Genomic DNA, 20,638 nt, shown 5'->3' on the forward strand with positions numbered 1-20,638 from the left:
GAACTTGATAAACTGACTGGGAAGATCAGATATCAACGAGATCAAAGGTTTATCGAGGACTGGAAAAAATTAGCAGACTATTGGCAATGTATAAGTGATAACGAAATAACGTTAGTGGCATTTAAAGAAGCTCTGTAATAGAATAAGAAATATTGCAAAAAAGCAAAATATAAGAGGGGGGTAAGCATAAAGGTAATATAAAAATTTGGAAATGTGTATTAAAAAATTAGAATTCGAACGATTGGCAGAGAAGCTGAAGGAAGTCTAAAAATCGAAAATTTATTGTAAATTGCTAATATGATATGAATATATGGAAAATTAATAAAATATATTTAAAAAAAACAAAAACAAAAGTGGAGTGCTGTGCTTTTTTTTTGCTTGTTTTATTCTCCATTGGAAACAATGAGAGATAAAAGGGAAGGGAAGATTTAGGCAAGCTCTGAAGCACACGTTCAAATCCTCTCCCTGTTTCTGAAATGGGGGCATTTGGAGCCCTAGGGACGTTGCAGCTCTGATGTCAGATGCTTCATGATGCTCCCACAATGACAAAGAGGATTTTCCTCTCTGACATCAGAGCAATGTCAGAAAAGTAGACCCATTCCATCCTATGACAATGTTGATGTATTTTATTTACTTTTTATTTCATAAAAATTTATACACTGCTTGACTGTAAAAATAAAATTCTCAAAGTGGTTTACAAAAGACAGAACAGTAAAATCAAGAAATATTTACAACCCCATTTTAAAACATACAAAAGTTAAAATACTAAAACAGCTTAAAATTACCTTGTGCTACATCTATTGTTAGCAATACTCAGAGTAGATCCATTAAAATTAAGTGATTTAAATGGGTCTGCCCTGAGTAGAACTTAGTGGGCTGTAATTCTTCCTTCCTTTAAGAGCTCTTTTAATGTTTTTATACTTGGCTCCAGAAAATTAATCATCTGAGTATATACACCCTTCCATGGAATTATGGAATCATTGCCTCAGGCAATTTATTAATAAAGCTTTCCTTACATTCCGTTGTGTTTGGACCTGGTTGTTTGGTTCAGTGCATTTTGCAGGATCAAGTTAGCTGTGAAGTTTGGAACACAGACAACTTCTCAAAGGGTATAGGCTATTTTGAACTATAAATACAATTTTTAGCTCTCTGTAGACTGAAAATAAGTCAGACTAATAATAAAAATATTTATTAGTAAAGTACAAAGATAGTACATACTTCTCCCCCCCCCCCCCCATGTAAGACAGAACTGGGGAAGAGTCACCAATGTCTCTGCTGCTTCTGTTCCTGTCCCTTTAACTCAGGAGCGGCCAAACTTTAGGAGCCAGTGAGCAAATGTGGAATTTTGAGGAAACAGACACCAGTCAGAAAATGGCTGCCGTGGGTATGTGGCACGCGACAAAATGGCTTACATCTAAAAGAGCAGAAAAAGAGATGGGTCCACAAAATGGTGGAGGCATTCAGCCCATCAACAGTCCTGTCATCCATGAGGAAAAAGGTACCTAATCAGCCACTGCCATGCTTGCTCACAGAGAGAAGCTCTTTGCAGCAACCATCTGTTCAGAATGGGAGGGCAGGAAGGTGTCCAGCCCTGGCATCCAATGAAATGTGAGCATGTTTAAGGGCGGTGTGCAATGTAGGAGAGGCCAAGTCAGTGCAAACAGGAACAGAGCAAGAAGAACAAGCAGTCTCTTGCAAGCACTGTGGATTTGTTTGGTGGAAATTTACTGAGACCTTTCGTGGGCACCATAGGAGGAACTCCCAGGCACCCTGGTGCCCACAGGCGCCACACTGGTGGTTCCTGATCAACAGCAGCAGCTTCTTCTGCTGACATGAGCAGGTGGTTGTTCTTATCGCCATGCCATGTAAAGCGTCGCCTCCCGACTTGCAGGCAAAACTGCAGTTAACACAAAGGGAGGCCAATCTGTGTGTTTCCCCCCCCACCTGATCAGCCGGCAACTCAAGTTTGGGGTATCTGCCACAAGATAGGACCAGCACTGTCAGGATTCCTTGTGCAAGCTAACCAGCAATGTGTGAGGGACAGAATCACCTGGGAATAATCATGCCAGCAGTACCCACCCAGTTGGCAGGGTACCTATCAACCACATTTAGTTTTCCTTTAATGGGCTGAAGTGTGATTCACAAAGAGGATTCAGGAACAGCTGGGAAAAGATATTTCCTTTCAACTCTGTCTAGGAGGGAGACATTTCCACCTCCCTTGTGTTATCGCCTCCCTTCGCTCCATTCCTCAGCTGCCGGATGCGTTAACCATTATTCCTCAGACGCTTGATCCCACTGCACCTTCAGCTCCAAGTCTCTGAACAGGCTTGTGAAGAGCCCATTGCTGTGGGCAGAGTCTAAGGTATCTGGGTTTGTACCAAGGAACCCAGGCTTGTTTTCCAACCCCTTGCTCACTTGAGTTATGCAGTCCGATACAGGGAGTCCCAAAGGCTGATGCTGGGGATTCGTCCAGGCTGTCAAATCCCAGGCCACCCACTGCCCAGGGTTCTGATCTTGAATGAGGCTGCTGCAGGTGCGATGTGAAAACAAGGATGGTGGCACGCTTGACAGAAGATTGCCATCTGAGATGGCATTTTGGTCGAATTCCACTGCAGATGGTTGCAATTCTGCCGGCTGCTCTCTGTAGCTCCCTGTCTTGTTGCCTCTTGTGGCAGGTACTGTCTCTTCCAGAAGGGGTGGAAGCAGCTGTGGCATATCTTGCATGTCTTCCTGAAGCAGCAGACATTGAGTTCGCTCTGCATCTCCCAACACAGGCACCGGCATCTGTTGGGGCTTGTTTCCCCACAATTCTCTTTTGATCTGCTCTGGCGGCTGTGCTTTATAATGCTCGCTGCTCAAGGAGCCCTCAGCTAAAGAATTGAGCTTCCTCACTTGATTTGCTGAAGAATTCGCTTTGGTGCAGCTGGTGCCTTCAAAACACACTCCATATGTTAAAGGCGAAGGACCTGGTGTGCATGGTGGGTTGTTCTTGGCCATTTGTGGTGTATAACCTGCATGCTGAGCAATGGTCTGGAACAGTGGTGCGTTGGCCTGTTTCTGGTAAGCTGTTTCGGTCAGGCTGAATACTCCCTGATGTTGGGTGATCTGTGCCTGGTGCTTCTCTATAGTAAGTTGGACAGGCTTGCACGATTCATAGGGGTTCAGAATATGTTCCACTCTCGGCACGAGAGGTTGGGAGCGTAAAATATCCTTGAAATCCTATCAGGGAAGAAGGATTAAATTTAGTTGCCAGAGATAAGCATCAGCATAAACGTAGGCAGCTAGAGAGATGAAGCAGAGTGGCGGAAGGACCGAGTGGTGAAGCAGGAAGTCCCCACCATTAAGCAATCAAGTTCACTCTCTGCCGCGGGGCCAGCATGGAACACAGGAAGTTGCCTTACACCAAGTCAGGCTATTGGTTCATCTAGGTCAGTATTGACTACAGCAGGGGTAAGGGGAACCTCTATCAGCCTGAGGGCCACATTCCCTTCTGGGCAAGCTTCCAAGGGCCACATGCCAATGGTGGGCAGGGTGGAGCAATGAATGTAAATTTCACTTTTGTATACTAATTTCTACAGGCACTCACACACTCCTCTTTAACTTCCATCCAGGCAGGCACAAGACATTACCAGAGTTCAAGGTCACATCCCAGCTGGGCAAAAACATTCAAGGAGTGTGTGAAGCAGGGCTGCGGCCTGGTCAGAGGGGGTGTGGCCTGTGAAGAGTTTGAGGGCGAGACAGAGAGGACTCGAGGGCCACAGTTGGCACCTGGGCCTGAGGTCAAATGTGACAGGCTACAGGGATGGGCAGCAGCTTACCAGGATTTCAGGCAGGGGTCCTTCCCACTGCTACCTGGAGAAGCCACGGGTTGAACCTGGCATTTTCTGCACGCAAAGCAGTGGCTCCACCATTAAGCTATGCTCCTTCCTCTAAGAGGAAAAAGTTTTTCACTTCAGGGTGAGAATCAACTTTGCCCTCAGGGAACCTTCCGTGAATTTAGGGGAGGAGAGAGAGGGTACTTATCCCCTTTCATAATGGGCTTTGTAGAAAGCACTGCTTCTATTTTATCCAAAGCCCACTGCAAAATGATCCTATCTCTTCTCCTGAGTTCCCTTGAGTTCTCCAAAGAGCTTGAGGCGACCACAAAAATCACAGGTGGCTACTAAGCCAAGCCAAAATATGGGAACTCCTGGTTAGTAAACACCAAGAACTGCCATGTTTTGTTTACAAGAGTAACCATTCCACCAAGTCTCTCCACTTGCAAAGAAATTAATACAAGAGAAATCAGACTATTAGGAACCCAGGCAGTGCAACAATTTCTCCAGCATTCCTGGGTGGGGTCTACGGCCTTCTCCTTGCCCTTCAGGCGCCACTCTTTTATGTATGAACAATGCCCAGCAATTAAAAGCCCAGGCTCATTAGTAAAAAATCCAACAACCTTCCATAAAGGGGGGGGGGAGGTACAGTACATACCAAAGACGTGGGTTGCTGTGCGGCGTGCTGTTTAATATACTTGTAAATGAAGTAATATATTGTTCCAAAGATCAACAGTGCTGCAAACAGAGCTACCGCGAATAAATATGCAAACCAGGTGGTATCTGGAGAGAGAAAACAAACCGTTAAAGATAGCAAGACCAGGAGAGTTGAGAGGGCAGGAACAGATGGCATGCATCGTCTAGTCATTCTGGCTCAAGAGTTCATAGGATTGGTCTGAGCTTTTATAAAGGATCATCATCTTTCCAGCCGAAGTAAAGGGAAGTGATGAATCTCCATAGGGACAAAGGAAGCTGCCTTAGTCAGAACATTGGTCCATCTATCTTAGTATTGTCTACACTGGCTGGCAGCGCCTCTCCAAAGCTTCAGACCGGGGTCTTTCACAGCCTTACTAGGAGATGCTGAGGGTGAAACATGAGAACTTCTGCATTCTGCTCTACTACTGAGCTATGTGGCCCTTTACTTTTTGAACTAGCAAATGCCCTTATTGTGGAGAGCAGAAAGAAAGTCTATGAATGGCAAAGATGCCCACAGGGCCTCTGTACATACTCAAAGAACCTGGAGCACCAGGGGCAGTTTTACAGTGGTGTCCAGAAGTGTAACACTTTCCCACAGGAATGAAGCATAAGTCTTTATTTATATGAGGGCAGGTAACAGGTCTCAACATTTGTGAGATGGAAGCTGCTTCCTGCTCCTGGTGTCCCCTGTTTCTTGTGGTGGAACAGGGTTTGTCTCCTGCAGGATTTCAGCCCGGTGTAATTTAGTCACCCTGCTGTGAAGGGTGCCTCTTGGTTAATGCCTCTTGGTTAGCACTTGCAACATCACCAACCCATTCCAAATCCCTCAAGCAGTGTTTCATTGTTTGCAAAATATTTGTGGCTTTCTTGTTGTTAAGATAAGGGCTTAACTCACATTCATGGAAAGGTATATGTACCTGTGTAAAATAAATAAATACACTGAGATTGGGGGGGGGGGGGGACAAAGAGCTCCATAGACTCATTTGTGGCAGGCAAGACTGGGGATTGGTACATTCCTTTGTGATGCAAGTTGTGCCACTAGGTTCACAATGGGAAAATTCCCTGTGGTGACTACTTCATCTCTAATGTTTTCAGCACTTAAGATCTGGCAGCATTTCATAACAATGTCTCTCACCTGATAATGTTTTTGCCCGAAAAACATAAGGCTTGCTGATTTTGTCTGAATATCTTATGTGTATTGTTCCATTGTATTCGGTGTTGGGATACAAGTCAGAGATTTCAAATTCATTGTTGTTGTTGACTTTGACCCACTAGAGAGAAAGAGAGAGAGAGAGATTTGTATTTTAAGTAGGGAAAGTGGTACTTTGTGTTATCTACTTTCAAAGCTCCGCTAAGGGCCAAACTGTATGTTATGCTTAATGTGTAGTATATAGTTGTGTCTTCTGTTTTCAACCCCCTGATTTCCACTCCTGGTGGCAGCTGGGGATAAACCTGCCCTCTCCAGACCATCAGGGATCCTTGCACCTCTGATTCACTCAGGAAAAACAGAGGATGTAGCTGCATGCTGTGAACTGAGCATAACATGAAACTTACTCCTGACACTTCATAAAACAAGGGTGTTTCCGCATGAATATGTATAACAACACAGAGAGAGCTAAAGACTGAAGCTGAAACTTTTGGTTACCCTCAGTTTCTCATTTCTCCAATCTGAAGTTCAGTTCTCCATGTTTCCACATAAGTATGAAATTCTTTTAAAAAATGCCCTTTGAAAATTCAGAAATGTTTCAGTGTAAATTACTCCTAATCCACACATCTTTGTATGCGTTTTGCCTAATCCACACATTTTGGCAAAACAATTTCCCCTAACATAATGCACATTTGTACGTTATTTTCACCAATGTATGTATTTTTATGCACACTTCAGTATGTGCTTTTTTTGACAAATCACACGGCTGGAGAACTGCACTGCAACATTCAGAGAAGTGCAAATATTGAAGGGTGGATGTGTTTTGGTTTGCATATTATTTTGGAAAATGTGAATGAGATAGGTTTGTCTTTAAATGAGAACTGAATTGAATTTATTTCCCATTCTTAATCTGTATGGAATAACACTCCACTGACCCTCAAGAAGTGTGCAGTAGGAAGGTAGCCCATCTAGGAGAAGGAAGAGTTTGGATATGATATCCCACCTTTCACTCCCTTTAAGGAGCCTCAAAGCGGCTAACATTCTCCTTTCCCTTCCTCCCCCACAACAAACACTCTGTGAGGTGAGTGGGGCTGAGAGACTTCAGAGAAGTGTGACTTGCCCAAGGTCACCCAGCAGCTGCATGTGGAGGAGCGGGGAATCGAACCCCGTTCACCAGATTACGAGACTACCACTCTTAACCACTACACCACACTGGCTCTCAGGAAAACTCTGACCCTAAACCTCTGCTGCCTTGCAGGATATCTTTGGGAGAAGAAAAGGCCAAAGAGGGAACCCTACACAAATCCAGAGTGGAGTCCCTAAGACAGTCGGATGGTGCCTTGTACACCTCCTTCCAGCAACTAATGTCAAACATATTGCTCTGCTTTTCTTTGGACCACACTTTGTCATCTGGGCACACTGCTCAGGCTTGTACCCTGGGGAGGTCACTTTGGTGTTGCTAACACAGCAGTTTGACTTCACCCCCAGAAGTGCATTCCATTGTCTCTTGAGACGGACAACAACAGTCAAAGAAATAAGAATTGGGTACTTTCCCCCCAAAGTTACCATTTTCTCTCATACACCTCCCCCCCCTTACCTCCTGCTTTGTCTTTTGGCAATGTATCGTTAATTCGTATTCAAAAATCGTTCCAATTTGACTGAAAATGTCTACGACGGTCAGGATCTGGTTATCCTTGTCTCTCAGAGGGGTAGCAGGAGGTTGTACATAGAACTTTATTGAATTAACACTGGGTGTGTATTTCACATCAGGACTCCCAATAATGGCTTGGAGAGAGAGAGAGAGAGAGCAAGAGTGAGAAAGCAAAAGGGATTTGTTTAAGACTGAAGAGTTTAGTGATAGTAGTTTTGAGAACTGGATAACTGAGGCATTTAAAAAGAATTGGCTCAGTTTCTTCAATACTGACTTCTCATTGTTAGCACCCTTGGCCCTCACATGATGTCTACACCATGTATTTAAAACATTCATACGTATATGCATAATTTTATTTGTATGCCACCTTTCCACAGTTCAAACCATGATCAAGGCGGCTTACAACATGAATAAATACATAATTACAGCACAACAAAAGCAGCCATAAAGAAAACATCAAAAAATACACAACCAAATTGAAAAAATACACATAAATCATATTAAGATCTAAAATAAACTTAAGATAAAATAAATTAAAAATTAATATCAATAACAGCAACAACACCCCCTAAACGATTCCCCAACCAACCCAAGAGTAAACACTCTTGTCTTCTCCCCCAGGAATCCTGGGAACTGCAGTTTGTTAAAGGTGTTGGGAACTGGCCCAGTGCCATTAACAAACTACAGTTCTCAGATTCTTTGGGGAAAGCGATGAGTGTCAGAGCAGTGTGAAGAGGACCAAAGCACAGGAGTGCAGAACCTTTGACCCTCCAGTTGTTGCTGAACTACAACTCCCATCAGCCCCAGCAAGCACGGCCAATGGCCACAGGTGATGAGAACTGTAGTTCAGCAACATCCGCACAACCTGCAATAGCTGCACCTGCTGAATGAGGCAGCTTTCTTAAAGAAACATGAGGCCTCTCTTTGGGGAACATGTTTACCTTACTCCTGCAGCTTTCAACTACTGTATGGAAGGGAGAATTTCAACAAATGCATCTTACCCCATCATAGTGCCACAGTGGCGAGACACCCTACAAACTGTTGACGTTTATTTTCTTGTTTACTTTTTAACAATGTTTCCCACTTTTCCACTAAAGTAGAGGAGAGAGTGTGTGGTTTGGAGAGAAGTTTGAGGGACAGGTGCTTTGGTAGACATTTGACGGCTGGGCCAGAAGTTCCCCAACCCAGTTTACAATATTACCCACTTACTGTTTTCCCGGGGATAGAATCTTGAGGACTCAGCCCATTCGGAGACGCAACAGTTAGGGACGGTGGCTCTCACTCTGGCGTAGTAGCACTCGGTGAAGTTTTCTGTTTCAAGCGTGAGATTGCAGGAGCGGCGTGTGATGTTTTGGCACTCGCTTTTGTTCTGCCATGCATCCCCGTACCTATGAACAAAGGTAGCTGAGTCAGGCCAAAAGCCCATTTAGCTCCGTATTATCCAGAGAGCGCCAGTGTGGTGTAGTGGTTAAGAGTGGTAGACTCGTAATCTGGTGAACGGGGTTCGATTCCCCGCTCCTCAACATGCAGCTGCTGGGTGACCTTGGGCTAGTCACACTTCTCTGAAGTCTCTCAGCCCCACTCACCTCACAGAGTGTTTGTTGTGGGGGAGGAAGGGAAAGAAGATTGTTAGGCGCTTTGAGACTCCTTAGGGTAGTGATAAAGCGGGATATCAAATCCAAACTCTTCTATTATCCAAACTGACTGGCAATAGCTCTCCAAGATTTCAGGCTAGTGTTTTTCCCAGCCTCACCTGAAGATGCCACCAGGGATTGAACCTGGGACCTTCTGCATGCAAAGCAGATGCTCTAGCTCTGAGTTACAGCCCTTGCCCCACAACCACTGCTCCCCATCTGCTTTAGGCAATGTGTGGGTGGAGAACAGCAGGCAGTGGCATAGACAGCACACGTCACTGTTAAACCACAGGGAAGGCAATTCAGGTCTGAGATAGACATCAGTGAAAAGGAGACACGTGCCTGGATCTGCCATGGAGCAGTGTGTGTTGCAAGCTGCAATGCTACCAGCCGCTTGGCTGGCTGTGCTATTGTTGCCGGGATTCCAGCTTAAGACAAATAAGATGTGAGGGTTTTAGAGCAGTTGGGCCTATTTGGAAGTGAGTTTTCTGCATTCAGCCCTGCATTCACTCCAGGGTTGAGTTCAGGAACCTGTTTGGTTCGGCAAGCAGCAGAACTGAGCACTGCACAGCACCGATTGGCCAGCGCCTTTAACATCACCAAGGCAGCTCTCACCTCCAATCTCTAGGACAATTTTGCTTTTAAAAAGCGTCCTTTGTAAACAATGCTAAGGTGGCATATGACAGATACTTTAGGGGTCAAACAGGCTGCCACCTGGGACACAGTGGAGTTAGTGCAGATCACATCACATAATGTGGGCCACTAAGGTCAGAAGGCAGGTTTCACCCTCAGCCCAATGGTGTCCTTAAGAAAACTCTATTACTTTTTCCTGCGTAAGTGAAAATAATAATAATAATAATAATAATAATAATAATAATAATAATAATAATAATTTTTACCCCACCCTCCCCGGCCAGAGTCAGGCTCAGGGTGGCTAACACCAGTAAAATTGCAGTAAAAACATAATGGGGGGGGGACCAATTTAAAATACAGGTTAAAATGCAATTTAAAATGCAGCCTCATTTTAAAAGTAGCCCATAAATCAAAACCATAAGGGGAGGGAAACATAAGGGTCAGACTGAGTCCAAACCAAAGGCCAGGCAGAACAGCTCTGTCTTGCAGGCCCTGCGGAAAGATGTCAAGTCCCGCAGGGCCCTAGCCTCTTGTGACAGAGCGTTCCACCAAGTCAGGGCCAGGACTGAAAAGGCCCTGGCCCTAGTTGAGACCAATCTAATCACCTTGTGACCTGGGATCTCCAAAATGCTGTCATTTGTGGACCTTAAGGTCCTCCGAGGGGCATACCAGGAGAGGCGGTCCCGTAGGTACATGGGTCCTAGGCCGCATAGGGCTTTAAAGGTTGAAACCAGCACCTTGTACTCCACCAGGACCCAGTGCAGTTGGTAAAGCACTGGATGAAAAGAGCAGAGGGTGTCATGTTACACTGAATCAGACCTTGGGTCCATCTAGTTCAGTCTCGCCTACATTCACTGGCATCAGCTCTCCTGGATTTCAGACTGAGGTCTCTCTAGGCGCAGTCTGGAGATGTCAGGGATTGTACCTGTTTCTGCATGCATTGAGCCACTGCCTTACTTTCAGATGGCTGGTTGCCATCCATTGCTGCCCTGGGCTGCTTTGGGAGGAAGCGTTGGCCATAAACTGAATAAATAATGACAATAATACGAGGAAGAAGAGCATACTTCCCCACCACTCTGGTAGCTGGTGGCCTTTGTCAGTAGGAATCTCATGGATGGGGTGCAATGCAAGAATACAAGAATACAATGCAAGAATTCTGGTCAAGTTGCATGGAATCAATTTCAATCCGTTACCCCCGAGGATGTGGACAGGCTGCTTGGACGCATGAAACCAACCACCTGTCTCCTTGATCCTTGCCCATCCTGGCTAATAAAAGCAAGCCGGGAAGGGCTGGGCGATGGGCTCTGCGGGGTGGTGAATGCTTCCCTCTGTGAGGGAACATTCCCAGATCCACTGAAAGAGGCTGTCATTAAACCGCTTCTTAAAAAACCATCTTTAGACCCGGCCAGTATGGCCAACTATCGCCCAGTCTCAAATCTTCCATTCTTGGGCAAGGTGATTGAGCGCGTGGTTGCTGAACAACTCCAGGCACGCCTGGAGGATGCGGACCATTTGGATCCCTTCCAATCAGGATTCAGGCCTCATCATGGGACTGAAACTGCCTTGGTCGTGCTGGTTGATGATCTCCGGCGAGCTAGGGACAAAGGTGAGAGTTGTTTCCTAGTTCTGCTGGATCTCTCAGCGGCCTTTGATACAATCGACCATAACATCCTTCTGGACCGTCTAGAGGGGCTGGGAGCTGGGGGCACTGTTATGCAGTGGTTTCGCTCCTTCCTCCTGGGCCGTGCTCAGAAAGTGGTGGTGGGGGATGAGTGCTCAGACCCCTGGGCCCTCACTTGTGGGGTGCCTCAGGGTTCCGTCCTCTCCCCCATGCTTTTTAACATCTATATGAAGCCACTGGGAGAGATCATCAGGGGGTTTGGACTGGGTGTCCATCAATATGCAGATGATACCCAGCTCTACCTCTCTTTCAAATCAGAACCAGTGAAGGCGGTGAAGGTCCTGTGTGAGTGCCTGGAGGCAGTTGGAGGATGGATGGCGGCTAATGGATTGAGGTTGAATCCTGACAAGACAGAAGTACTGTTTTTGGGGGACAGGGGGCGGGCTGGTGTGGAGGACTCCCTGGTCCTGAATAGGGTAACTGTGCCCCTGAAGGACCAGGTGCGCAGCCTGGGAGTCATTTTGGACTCACAGCTGTCCATGGAGGCGCAGGTCAATTCTGTGTCCAGGGCAGCTGTCTACCAACTCCACCTGGTACGCAGGCTGAGAAGGGTCTGCCCGCGGACTGTCTCACCAGAGTGGTGCATGCTCTGGTTATCTCCCGCTTGGACTACTGCAATGCGCTCTACGTGGGGCTACCTTTGAAGGTGACTCGGAAACTACAACTAATCCAGAATGCGGCAGCTAGACTGGTGACTGGGGGCGGCCACCGATACCACATAACACTGGTCTTGAAAGACCTACATTGGCTCCCAGTACGTTTCCGAGCACAATTCAAAGTGCTGGTGTTGACCTTTAAAGCCCTAAACGGCCTCGGCCCAGTATACCTGAAGGAGCGTCTCCACCCCCATCGTTCTGCCCGGATGCTGAGGTCCAGCGCCGAGGGCCTTCTGGCGGTTCCCTCATTGCGAGAAGCAAAGCTACAGGGAACCAGGCAGAGGGCCTTCTCGGTAGTGGCGCCTGCCCTGTGGAACGCCCTCCCATCGGATGTCAAAGCGATAAATAACTACCTGACATTCAGAAGACATCTTAAGTTCAGGGAAGTTTTTAATCTGTGATATTTTAGTGTATTTTTGGTTTTCTATGGAAGCCGCCCAGAGTGGAAACCCAGCCAGATGGGCGGGGTACAAATAATAAATTATTGTTATTATTATAATACAAAAAAGGACACATGGCACCTCTGTGCAGGCCCTCCTTCCAGACAGCCTCCACCCATCATAATAGCCCATCATTTTGTTTGTTTCATCATCCTCGGCGCAGGAGGAGTGGCTCCTCTCATATTCCTCCCTTGAATGAGGCATGCCAAATATGTAGAACAGGGAAGGCTCTCTCTCTTGGGGTGCCAGCTTGTCACCATTTTAGTTATTCGGCTATCAAGTTTCCTTTCTGCCCTTTGCTGCAGAGTCCCAGGCTGGGTTGCAGCAGCACAAAAAACCAAAAAAACCAATGACATTAAAACCGGTTAAAAGTATTTACATCAAAGAAAATGCCAGAAAAGTACAGTGGTACCTCGGGTTACATACGCTTCAGGTTACATACGCTTCAGGTTATACACTCCGCTAACCTAGAAATAGTGCTTCAGTTTAAGAACTTTGCTTCAGGATAAGAACAGAAATTGGGTTCTGGTGGCGCGGTGGCAGCAGGAGGCCCCATTAGCTAAAGTGGTGCTTCAGGTTAAGAACAGTTTGAGGTTAAGTACGGACCTCCGGAACGAATTAAGTACTTAACCCGAGGTACCACTGTATATGGAAAAATAGAAAGGGAAATTGAGTAGGTCCTAAAATATATATGTCAGAGGGCCAGGGTAGAGTGGTTTGTCTTCAGTGCACAGTGAAAACAATGCAGTGATGGCACCAAGTGCATTTATTTACCGTCGCAGCAGGCACAAGGCCTGGGCAAAGGGGTGGGTGTTTCACTAAGGCAGAGGCAGCCAACAGTCTTTGGATTACAACTCCCATTATCCTTGGCTCTTGGGCATGCTGGCTGCAACATCTGAAGGGCACCATGCTGGCTACGCTGACACTAAGTTGCCGTGTAGTATACCTTGCCCGCCATATTTGACCTGATGGTAGGGATGGAGGGATGGAACTCAGTTTCTAATTTTCCCAGTCTTTGATTCAGTTCTCTACATCGCTGCAGCGATTTACAATTTTTCGCCATGAAAAGTTGTCAGGATTTTAGTGCAAATTTCTCCCAACAAACATGTTTGTGTGCGGTTTTGATTAACGGACTCATTTCTGTGAGCAATTCTCCCCAATATAACACACATTTATATGTTATTTTCATAAATATATGTGTTTTAAGCACTCTTTCCCCTAACATAATGCATTTTTGCAAACATTGTTGCAAGATTGGGAGAAATACGGATTTCAGTGGATGGGTGGATGGGTGGATGGGTTTTGGTTCTCATATTGTTTTTTGAAAGTGCAAATTGGGCAGTTTCACTTTAAAATGAGAACTGAATCGAATTCTTCCTCCTCCCAACTTTCTAAAAGCCCCTGCGAGCAAAACAAAGCTGCAGTTAAGAGGAGACCAGGTGTCCCTATAGGCCAGAGATGCACTGACTGTAACCTCCTCCCAACTTTCCAAAAGCCTTTGTCAGCAAACAAGGTTTCAGGTGAGGAGTTTTTTTAAAAAGTCACCACCCTACAGTGCAATCCTAATCATGTCTGCTTACAGTTAAGTCCTACTGGGTTCAGTGTTTACTTCTGTGTTATTAGGATTTGGATTGCAGCTTTAGCAAAGCAGCAACAGCAGGATTAGAGGAATAACCCAACTCCTCCTCCTCCTCCTCCAGACTTTCTGCCAGCAATTTCATGGGTTGACAGAACAGAAAGATGACAACTGCAACTGTCTGCTACCAAGTTTGCAAAAGGCTTTGTGGGTAAATATGCTTGTGGAAGAGGAGGGCAAGTTTTTAAAGAGATGGTGTCACTTACTGCGAAAGCCATAAATATGTTTTCATCGTCGCCAGTCTCTTCATCAGTCATCCATTCATTATGTCTTGGTGGGTGTTCCCTAAAAGTGTGTGTGTGTGTGTGTGTAGCTCTCAAGCTATCTAGTGCCCTTCAGATCAAATCCAGGGATCTCTTTTCCTCCCTGTTTTGCATCTCGAAAGCAGGCAGTGGTGTAATTTATCTGCATATTTTTCTCCCTCTGCTCTTTAGCTTAATTGCTACAATGAATATTCAATTTAGGTATTAAGGTTTAATGAGAATTTCATAACCCATCTATGGATTGCAACCAGAGGGTTATGTTTACTGGAAAGATCAAAGGAGAAAAGTGTCTGGGTGCCAAGTTCTCCAGCTTGTGCAACAGAGGAAAATCTACAGTACGATGCAGTTCAGGGGGACATCAGCTATCTCAGCAATGTGATGGAAGCAAATTGGGTGAAAGCTGTCATCAAGAGGATTTGTTTACACGCCACCCCTACCCAGTCATCTGAGTTAGATATGTCTTTGCTCATTTTACAGTTATTGGAAAACATTCAGATTGGGTCTACTTGTGCAACAGCATGAAGTGGACTGTATCGTGGGCATGCATGATGAAAAGAGAGCTCTTTTTTTATCTGTTCTGCCAGAATAGGAATAATTCTTGCATATTTTGTGCATTATTATAATATGCATTTTATGCACATATATGTATACCCCAAGTTTCCTAGTTACCAGCACATAAACAGATACCTACAACAATGTGTATAAAAGGGTACTTTGCATTAATGCTTATACAATTATGTTGCAGAAATATAGTACAGTGGTACCTTGGTTTGCATATGTTTTGGATTACAAACACATCAAACCTGGAAGTGCGTGTCCCGGTTTGCAACCTTTTTTTTGGATTACAACCCGTTGTTTTTGGATTACGAACAAATTTTTTTTTTGATGCCTCATTGGCAAAAGCGCGCCTTAGGTTACAACCTGTTTTGGTTTACAAACAGACCTCCAGAATGGATTATGGTTGTAAACCAAGGTACCACTGTTTGGTGTATATATATATTGCAGAAATATAGTGTAGAATTAGTTGGGTTTTAACAAACCAACAATACGGATAATGCCCAAGTGCTCTATGCAAGAGCACTTGACTGGGGCTGAATCTACACACAGGAGGGGAAACGCTATAAATAAGCCATGAATTCAATCATTATAACAAAAGAAAAAGCTCTATGTAAAATTGCATAGACAAAGTTTTTTGCTCTACAGCAGCATCTGGTGTTACATGTTTATAACACATTTAAAACACTGTTGGTTCTCTAACGTATCTGAGTCCTTTGTCAGGACCACCAAACACCGTGCATAAATCCATGGAAAACAGATTGGTGAATGTGTGTACTTCCATGTTTGCTTACATGCCCGCATGCTGAGCAAGGGGAAGCAAGCAAGTCTTGCAAGCAGCACCAGTTCCTCCCACAGCTACAGTGGCACTGCAGCTCCTCAAGGCTGCCTCTCATTTGCCAGTTGCATTCCAAATGGCAAAACTACTTCTGCACCCTGCCACTTAGGTGTGACCTGAATTCCTTGCACTGGGAGTATTCACATTGCGATACTGGCACAAGGCAACCAGTGTGGTGCAGTGGTTGGAGCGCTGGAGACAGGGGTCCACACCCATACTCAGTTCAGTGGCAGAGCTTTGTGCTCCGGCACTGTGGGGCGGAGAGCAGGTGGGGGCGGGGCTGGTGCGCATCCTGGGGGCACACCACCTACAGGGGTGTGGTGCCCTGTGTGGGTGGGGAGGGCAGCCACGATGGCACCCTGCTGGGATCGCGCTGCCGGGGGTGGTGCGCTCCCCCCCCCGCACTCCTCTTCCTCCGCCAGTGACTCAGTTATCAAGCTCTCTGTGTGAACTTGGGCCAGTTACAGCCTTTCAGCCTAACATGCCTATTTTGCAGATAAAATGGATAGGAGGATCAATTTATACCACATTGAGCTCCTTATAAATGTAATAACTGGGGCTGTCAACGCCCATTAGTGAGAACCTAAAGCTACACAACAGCCTCAAAATATGGCCGTATCCAGAGCCGCCTCAACCATTAGGCAGAATAAGTTTATCATTTCAGACGGCAGATACTGGGGGTGGGTGGGGCCAACAATGGCAGTCCCCTTCTAAGTCCCCCCCCCCCCGCAACTGTTCCCTTCTCTTACAGGACAGAGCTGTGTTTCTCCATATGTACTTGCTGCCATCAAATGTGGCATAGGACGCTGTCCCATAGACAGTACTGAAAAGTCCAATTGGCTTCTGTTTCTAGAATGGGGAGGACACATCATCTTGCCTGTTGCCTTGGGCAGCAAAATGTCTTGGGCTGGGCCAGGGTCTGTTTCTTCCTTGGACCTGACACAATGCTATTCCCACAGCAAAGTATTTTTCTCCCTATCTGAGATCTGTGGGTTCAAAGAGTAACAGTCACACCAAGTAAGGAGAAGGAATAGTCTTCTTACTTCTTATACTGTACATCGTACACCGTGCCTGGAAGTGGCTCCCCCCAGCTCTTCCAAGCGAAGATATTTTCAAAGTTTGTGGACGAAAAGGTTGGTTGTTGAATGAGTGGTGATCTCTCTGCTAGCAAATTCCCTACAATGAAGAGAGAGAAAAAGATTATTAGAGGTTAACCGTAGAACGTGCAGTCTCTGTACTTAGGCTGTGTATATCTTACCAACTTAAAAGGCAGCTAGGGTCATTCTTTTTCTCAATTCAGACTAAAGCTGGTTGCACGTGGTGGTGGTAGGGACAACGACACATTGAAACAAGGGGTGGAAGGATCAATCCATTTTGGCTCTCTCAATTTCTCATTTCTCAAAATTTAAATACAGTTCTCTACATTTTTTCAACAACTGGTGGATATATTATTTTTTTGGGGTCAAAAATCCGCATGAAAATTCTCCAGTATGTTTGTGAGTAATTCTGCAAATAGATATATTTTTGCATGCAGTTTTGACTAACAATATATTCCTCACAATATAATGCACCCAGTATATTATTTTAACTAATATATTGATTTTTTTTTTGTAAAGTTTTCCTTAATATATTTTTATAAACCATCTGTGATTGGAAAACTGTATTGCAAAATTCTGATATTTGCGAATTTCGATGAACTACCCTGTTTTAGTTCTCATATTGTTTTAGGAAGATGCAAATTTCATAGAATCAGTTATCAATGTGAACTGAATCAAATTTATCCCCCATCTCTATTTTTCCCCATACAGTATTTCATAAGAAATGACAGGATAGATATGGCTAATGATAACATTTATTATCCACCTTAATGTTTGTGGCTAATGTCATGTGTGCACCACTTCCCAAACCGGCAGTGGGAGCACAGAACAAATGCAGAACGAAATTCCCCTCAGTTTGAGAACCCCTATTTTAGAGAATTTTATTTGCTGCTTTTTGTTGCAGTATTGCTGTACATTGGTCTGGGATTTTGTAGGTGGAAGGGTGGTGTAGAAATGCAATAAAACTCAGGCCAGTGGGGACTCCATACCACTTTACCTGGCCCTCTCAGGCCTTGCTTTGCCCCCTCCTTGAGGGTTTTTGCCTCACTGGACAGTTTCCTTGGAGTAGGCGGAGGATAGGCAGAGATATGTGCGTAGAAACTAGCTTGCTGTACAAAGGTAGCATTTACACTCATTGCTTTGCTCACTTTTGCCTCTAGCCCCTCCCACCACTTGCATGTAGCCCTTCAAAAGGCTGCCTTGGGCTGAAATGGGCTCTCCGCCCCACAAACAAACAAACAACGGTTTCAGGTGGGGAGCTGGCTATTGCCTTAAACCTGTCAAGCATTCTCAGCTGAGTGGTGTTTTGGCAGCAGTGATCAGGAAATACAGACCCGCATTGTTTAAAAGGTTTACAGTTGTTTTTTAGAATTGTAAAAGTGAAAAACATGCAGCTGGGATTTCCCATACCTCATTACCCTCGCCTCATGGCAGCGATGCAAACTGCCGTGTTGGGTGTTGGCTGTAGGAGTCAACTCCTAGGGGTCTGGGGCCCCCAAAGTTGATGGGCATTGCCATTCTAATGGTGTGCGCGTACCGTGTCTTGTGATCGATTATGTGGGGCAGGGCTTACCCCAAATAATTTATTCAAATTGGCATCCCTGGTGTTGGCTCCAGGTTTTGCAGTTCCCATGGGCAAGAGGACCTCTTCAAAGCCCACTCTCTCAACAAGTCCAGCTTCTATTACCGGATTCTTGGTTGTGTGTGTGCTTTAAAAGTGTGTTGTGTACACCCTCAGAGTTTCACAAGCAGCAAATTGCAATAAGGATGAGAATTAGAGTCTAGCCCACATTTCTCCCTATTCAAAGGGCAAAACCTCCCATGGAGGGAAAAGGAAAAACAACTCCCAGCTTGGACTCCTGCTTTGACAGTGTAGTGAAAAGACCTAAGAAATACTTTGATTTCATTTCAGCTTTCTGTTTTGCTTCCCCCCCCCCAGCGCCCCAGATAGGTTGGAGACCACCTATCTGTTGAGAGGAAAACTTTCCTCTTTAGGACTGAAATCCTAGGCTTAGTGCATACCATACCTTCAAACCCGTATAAAGTTAAGATTAGTAAGATTATTTTATTTTAAACATTTCCATAATACAATAAAATTAGGAATAGAAAAGAAGAGAAAAGGACAATAGAAATAAAGAAAATAAAAGGAGAGAGAGAGAGAAATAAGATAGGCAGCTCCAGTCAGAGGTAGATAGAGGGGAGTGCGACTTGCTTTGTCGCAGAGCCTGGGGGGCACAGCAGGAGATGCTGCAACTATGCTGCATAATGGAAGGCAAGAGGTGGGGGCACTGAATTTTGGCGTCACACAAGGCACTGCTGAATTTTGAGACCCCAGGTCTGCCACTGGCCCCAGTTGCCATAGATGAAGGCTGTTTCTACCTGCGTGACAGTTGAAACAAGTGAAGCTATGACAATGCCACTCCAGGGCGTAAGCTCGAAACAAAGGTAATGGGAGCAAGAACCCACCACGGAGATCACGTTTGCCTGCTTGGTAAACTCTCGCTACAGCTTAAAGAAATTCAGAGATCATGAAGAGAGGCTTTAATAAAGAGGAGTCAAAGGCTGGTTACTTACCCACTAGGGAGCACAGGGCCCAGAAGACGAGAAGTTCCTTCATTAATAGCACGGCACAAAGAGTCGTGGTATGGGGCTAGCTGTCCTCAACACTGGCTGAATAAATTTGGGAAGGCTCCAGGCTGGTGATCCTGGACTACCCTGTCTGCCTAGGCTGAAGAGATAATACGGTAACGCTGTCCCCACTGCAGCACATGGAATCGAGCGAGCTTCGTCGGAAACGTCTTCTTTGCTTAAGTGCCAGAGGCATCAGGGCATCCAGCAGTCTGAAGCCAAGCCAAGCATATTTCCTGATAAGGGACTTCCTGCTGACATTCCACACGAGAAGTCAGGAACTGGTTTTTCTGGTCTAGTCGCCTTTTTCTTCTTCATTTACTATTACCTCAACCAGCAGAAACAGGGCTCCGCACTTCAGCCTGTGGCTACAGAACTTCTGCAATTCTTGTCGCGCAAGCTGCTGTCACACTGGTGAAAAATAAAAAAAAACCTTTTGAAAAGCCTGCACAAGGGAAGACAGTGTCAGGGTGTTGTTTTGAAACAGCCTTTTACTTTGGTTTGCTTTTTAAAAAAGCGACATCCATGCATTCCTAAGCCTGAGGTGAGCTGAGTTATAAAGTAAAATAAATAATATTAAATAAAATGTGAGTTCTTGTTTGAAAGCTACATACTCTGAACACTTATATTATCCTAAAACAACTTGCATCTGGTCCACACCATACTTTTGAAGCGCATCCAATACACAATACATACCTGCAGGAGCGTCTCCACCCCCATCGTTCTGCCCGGACGCTGAGGTCCAGCGCCGAGGGCCTTCTGGCGGTTCCCTCATTGCGAGAAGCAAAGCTACAGGGAACCAGGCAGAGGGCCTTCTCGGTAGTGGCGCCCTCCCTGTGGAACGCCCTCCCATCAGATGTCAATGAAATAAACAACTACCTGACATTCAGAAGACATCTGAAGGCAGCCCTGTTCGGGGAAGTTTTTAATGTGTGACATCTTAGTGTATTTTTGGTCTTTGTGGAAGCCGCCCAGAGTGGCTGGGGAAACCCAGCCAGATGGGCGGGGTACAAATAATAAATTATTATTATTATTATTATTATTATTATTATTATTATTATTAAGAGCACATGACTTCCCAGAGAACTGTAGTTTGCTCCTCACAGAGCTACAGTTCCCAAGGATATTTGAGAGGAAGCCATGCACTTTATATGTGCATTGGATATTATTTAAAAGGTGGGGCGTGTCTCTAGACTTTGTTCCCTCCAGATATTGTTGGGCTACAATGGGGTGGAGAAGTGAATGCAGGCAGCAGGCTGAATCTTGGC

General features: G+C 45.4%; 2 protein-coding genes and 1 long non-coding RNA gene across 5 annotated transcripts in view; 1 reads left to right on the forward strand and 2 right to left on the reverse strand.

Annotated features, from left to right (window-relative positions):
• MYOM3 (myomesin 3) overlaps positions 1 to 20,638 on the reverse strand; it is a 146,046-nt gene that overhangs the window by 55,682 nt on the left and 69,726 nt on the right. The gene's annotated exons all lie outside the window — the stretch shown is intronic.
• LOC310767977 overlaps positions 1 to 20,638 on the forward strand; it is a 51,978-nt gene that overhangs the window by 18,282 nt on the left and 13,058 nt on the right. The window contains exon 1 of one of the 3 annotated variants that reach the window (XR_014551129.1): positions 12,861 to 14,140. The exons of the other annotated variants lie outside the window; for them this stretch is intronic. This is a non-coding gene — a long non-coding RNA (uncharacterized lncRNA). Of the gene's footprint in view, positions 1 to 12,860; positions 14,141 to 20,638 lie in introns of those variants that run through there. 3 annotated transcript variants of the gene reach the window in all.
• On the reverse strand, positions 609 to 19,627 carry IL22RA1 (interleukin 22 receptor subunit alpha 1). The gene is made up of 7 exons (XM_083625543.1): positions 19,317 to 19,627; positions 16,689 to 16,821; positions 8,519 to 8,697; positions 7,256 to 7,443; positions 5,647 to 5,782; positions 4,474 to 4,598; positions 609 to 3,219 (listed from the first exon to the last, which is right to left on the reverse strand). The coding sequence occupies exons 1-7, from the start codon at positions 19,357 to 19,359 to the stop codon at positions 2,272 to 2,274; spliced, it is 1,752 nt and encodes a 583-aa protein (XP_083481669.1). The 5' UTR covers positions 19,360 to 19,627; the 3' UTR covers positions 609 to 2,271.

The sequence above is a fragment of the Podarcis filfolensis genome, assembly GCF_964270895.1.
Source record: "Podarcis filfolensis genome assembly, chromosome: 8".
NCBI classification, from domain to species: domain Eukaryota; kingdom Metazoa; phylum Chordata; class Lepidosauria; order Squamata; family Lacertidae; genus Podarcis; species Podarcis filfolensis.

What these genes read in the sequence shown, in the direction of transcription:
- IL22RA1 (XM_083625543.1), bottom strand. Translation starts at nt 19,359, where the DNA reads ATGAAGGAACTTCTCGTCTTCTGGGCCCTGTGCTCCCTAGTGG. An exon ending in TACGATGTACAGTATAAGAA is followed by an intron (nt 8,698 to 16,688) that starts GTAAGAAGACTA and finishes CTTTGTTCATAG; the next exon opens with GTACGGGGATGCATGGCAGA. An exon ending in CACAGCAACCCACGTCTTTG is followed by an intron (nt 3,220 to 4,473) that starts GTATGTACTGTA and finishes CTTCCCTGATAG; the next exon opens with GATTTCAAGGATATTTTACG.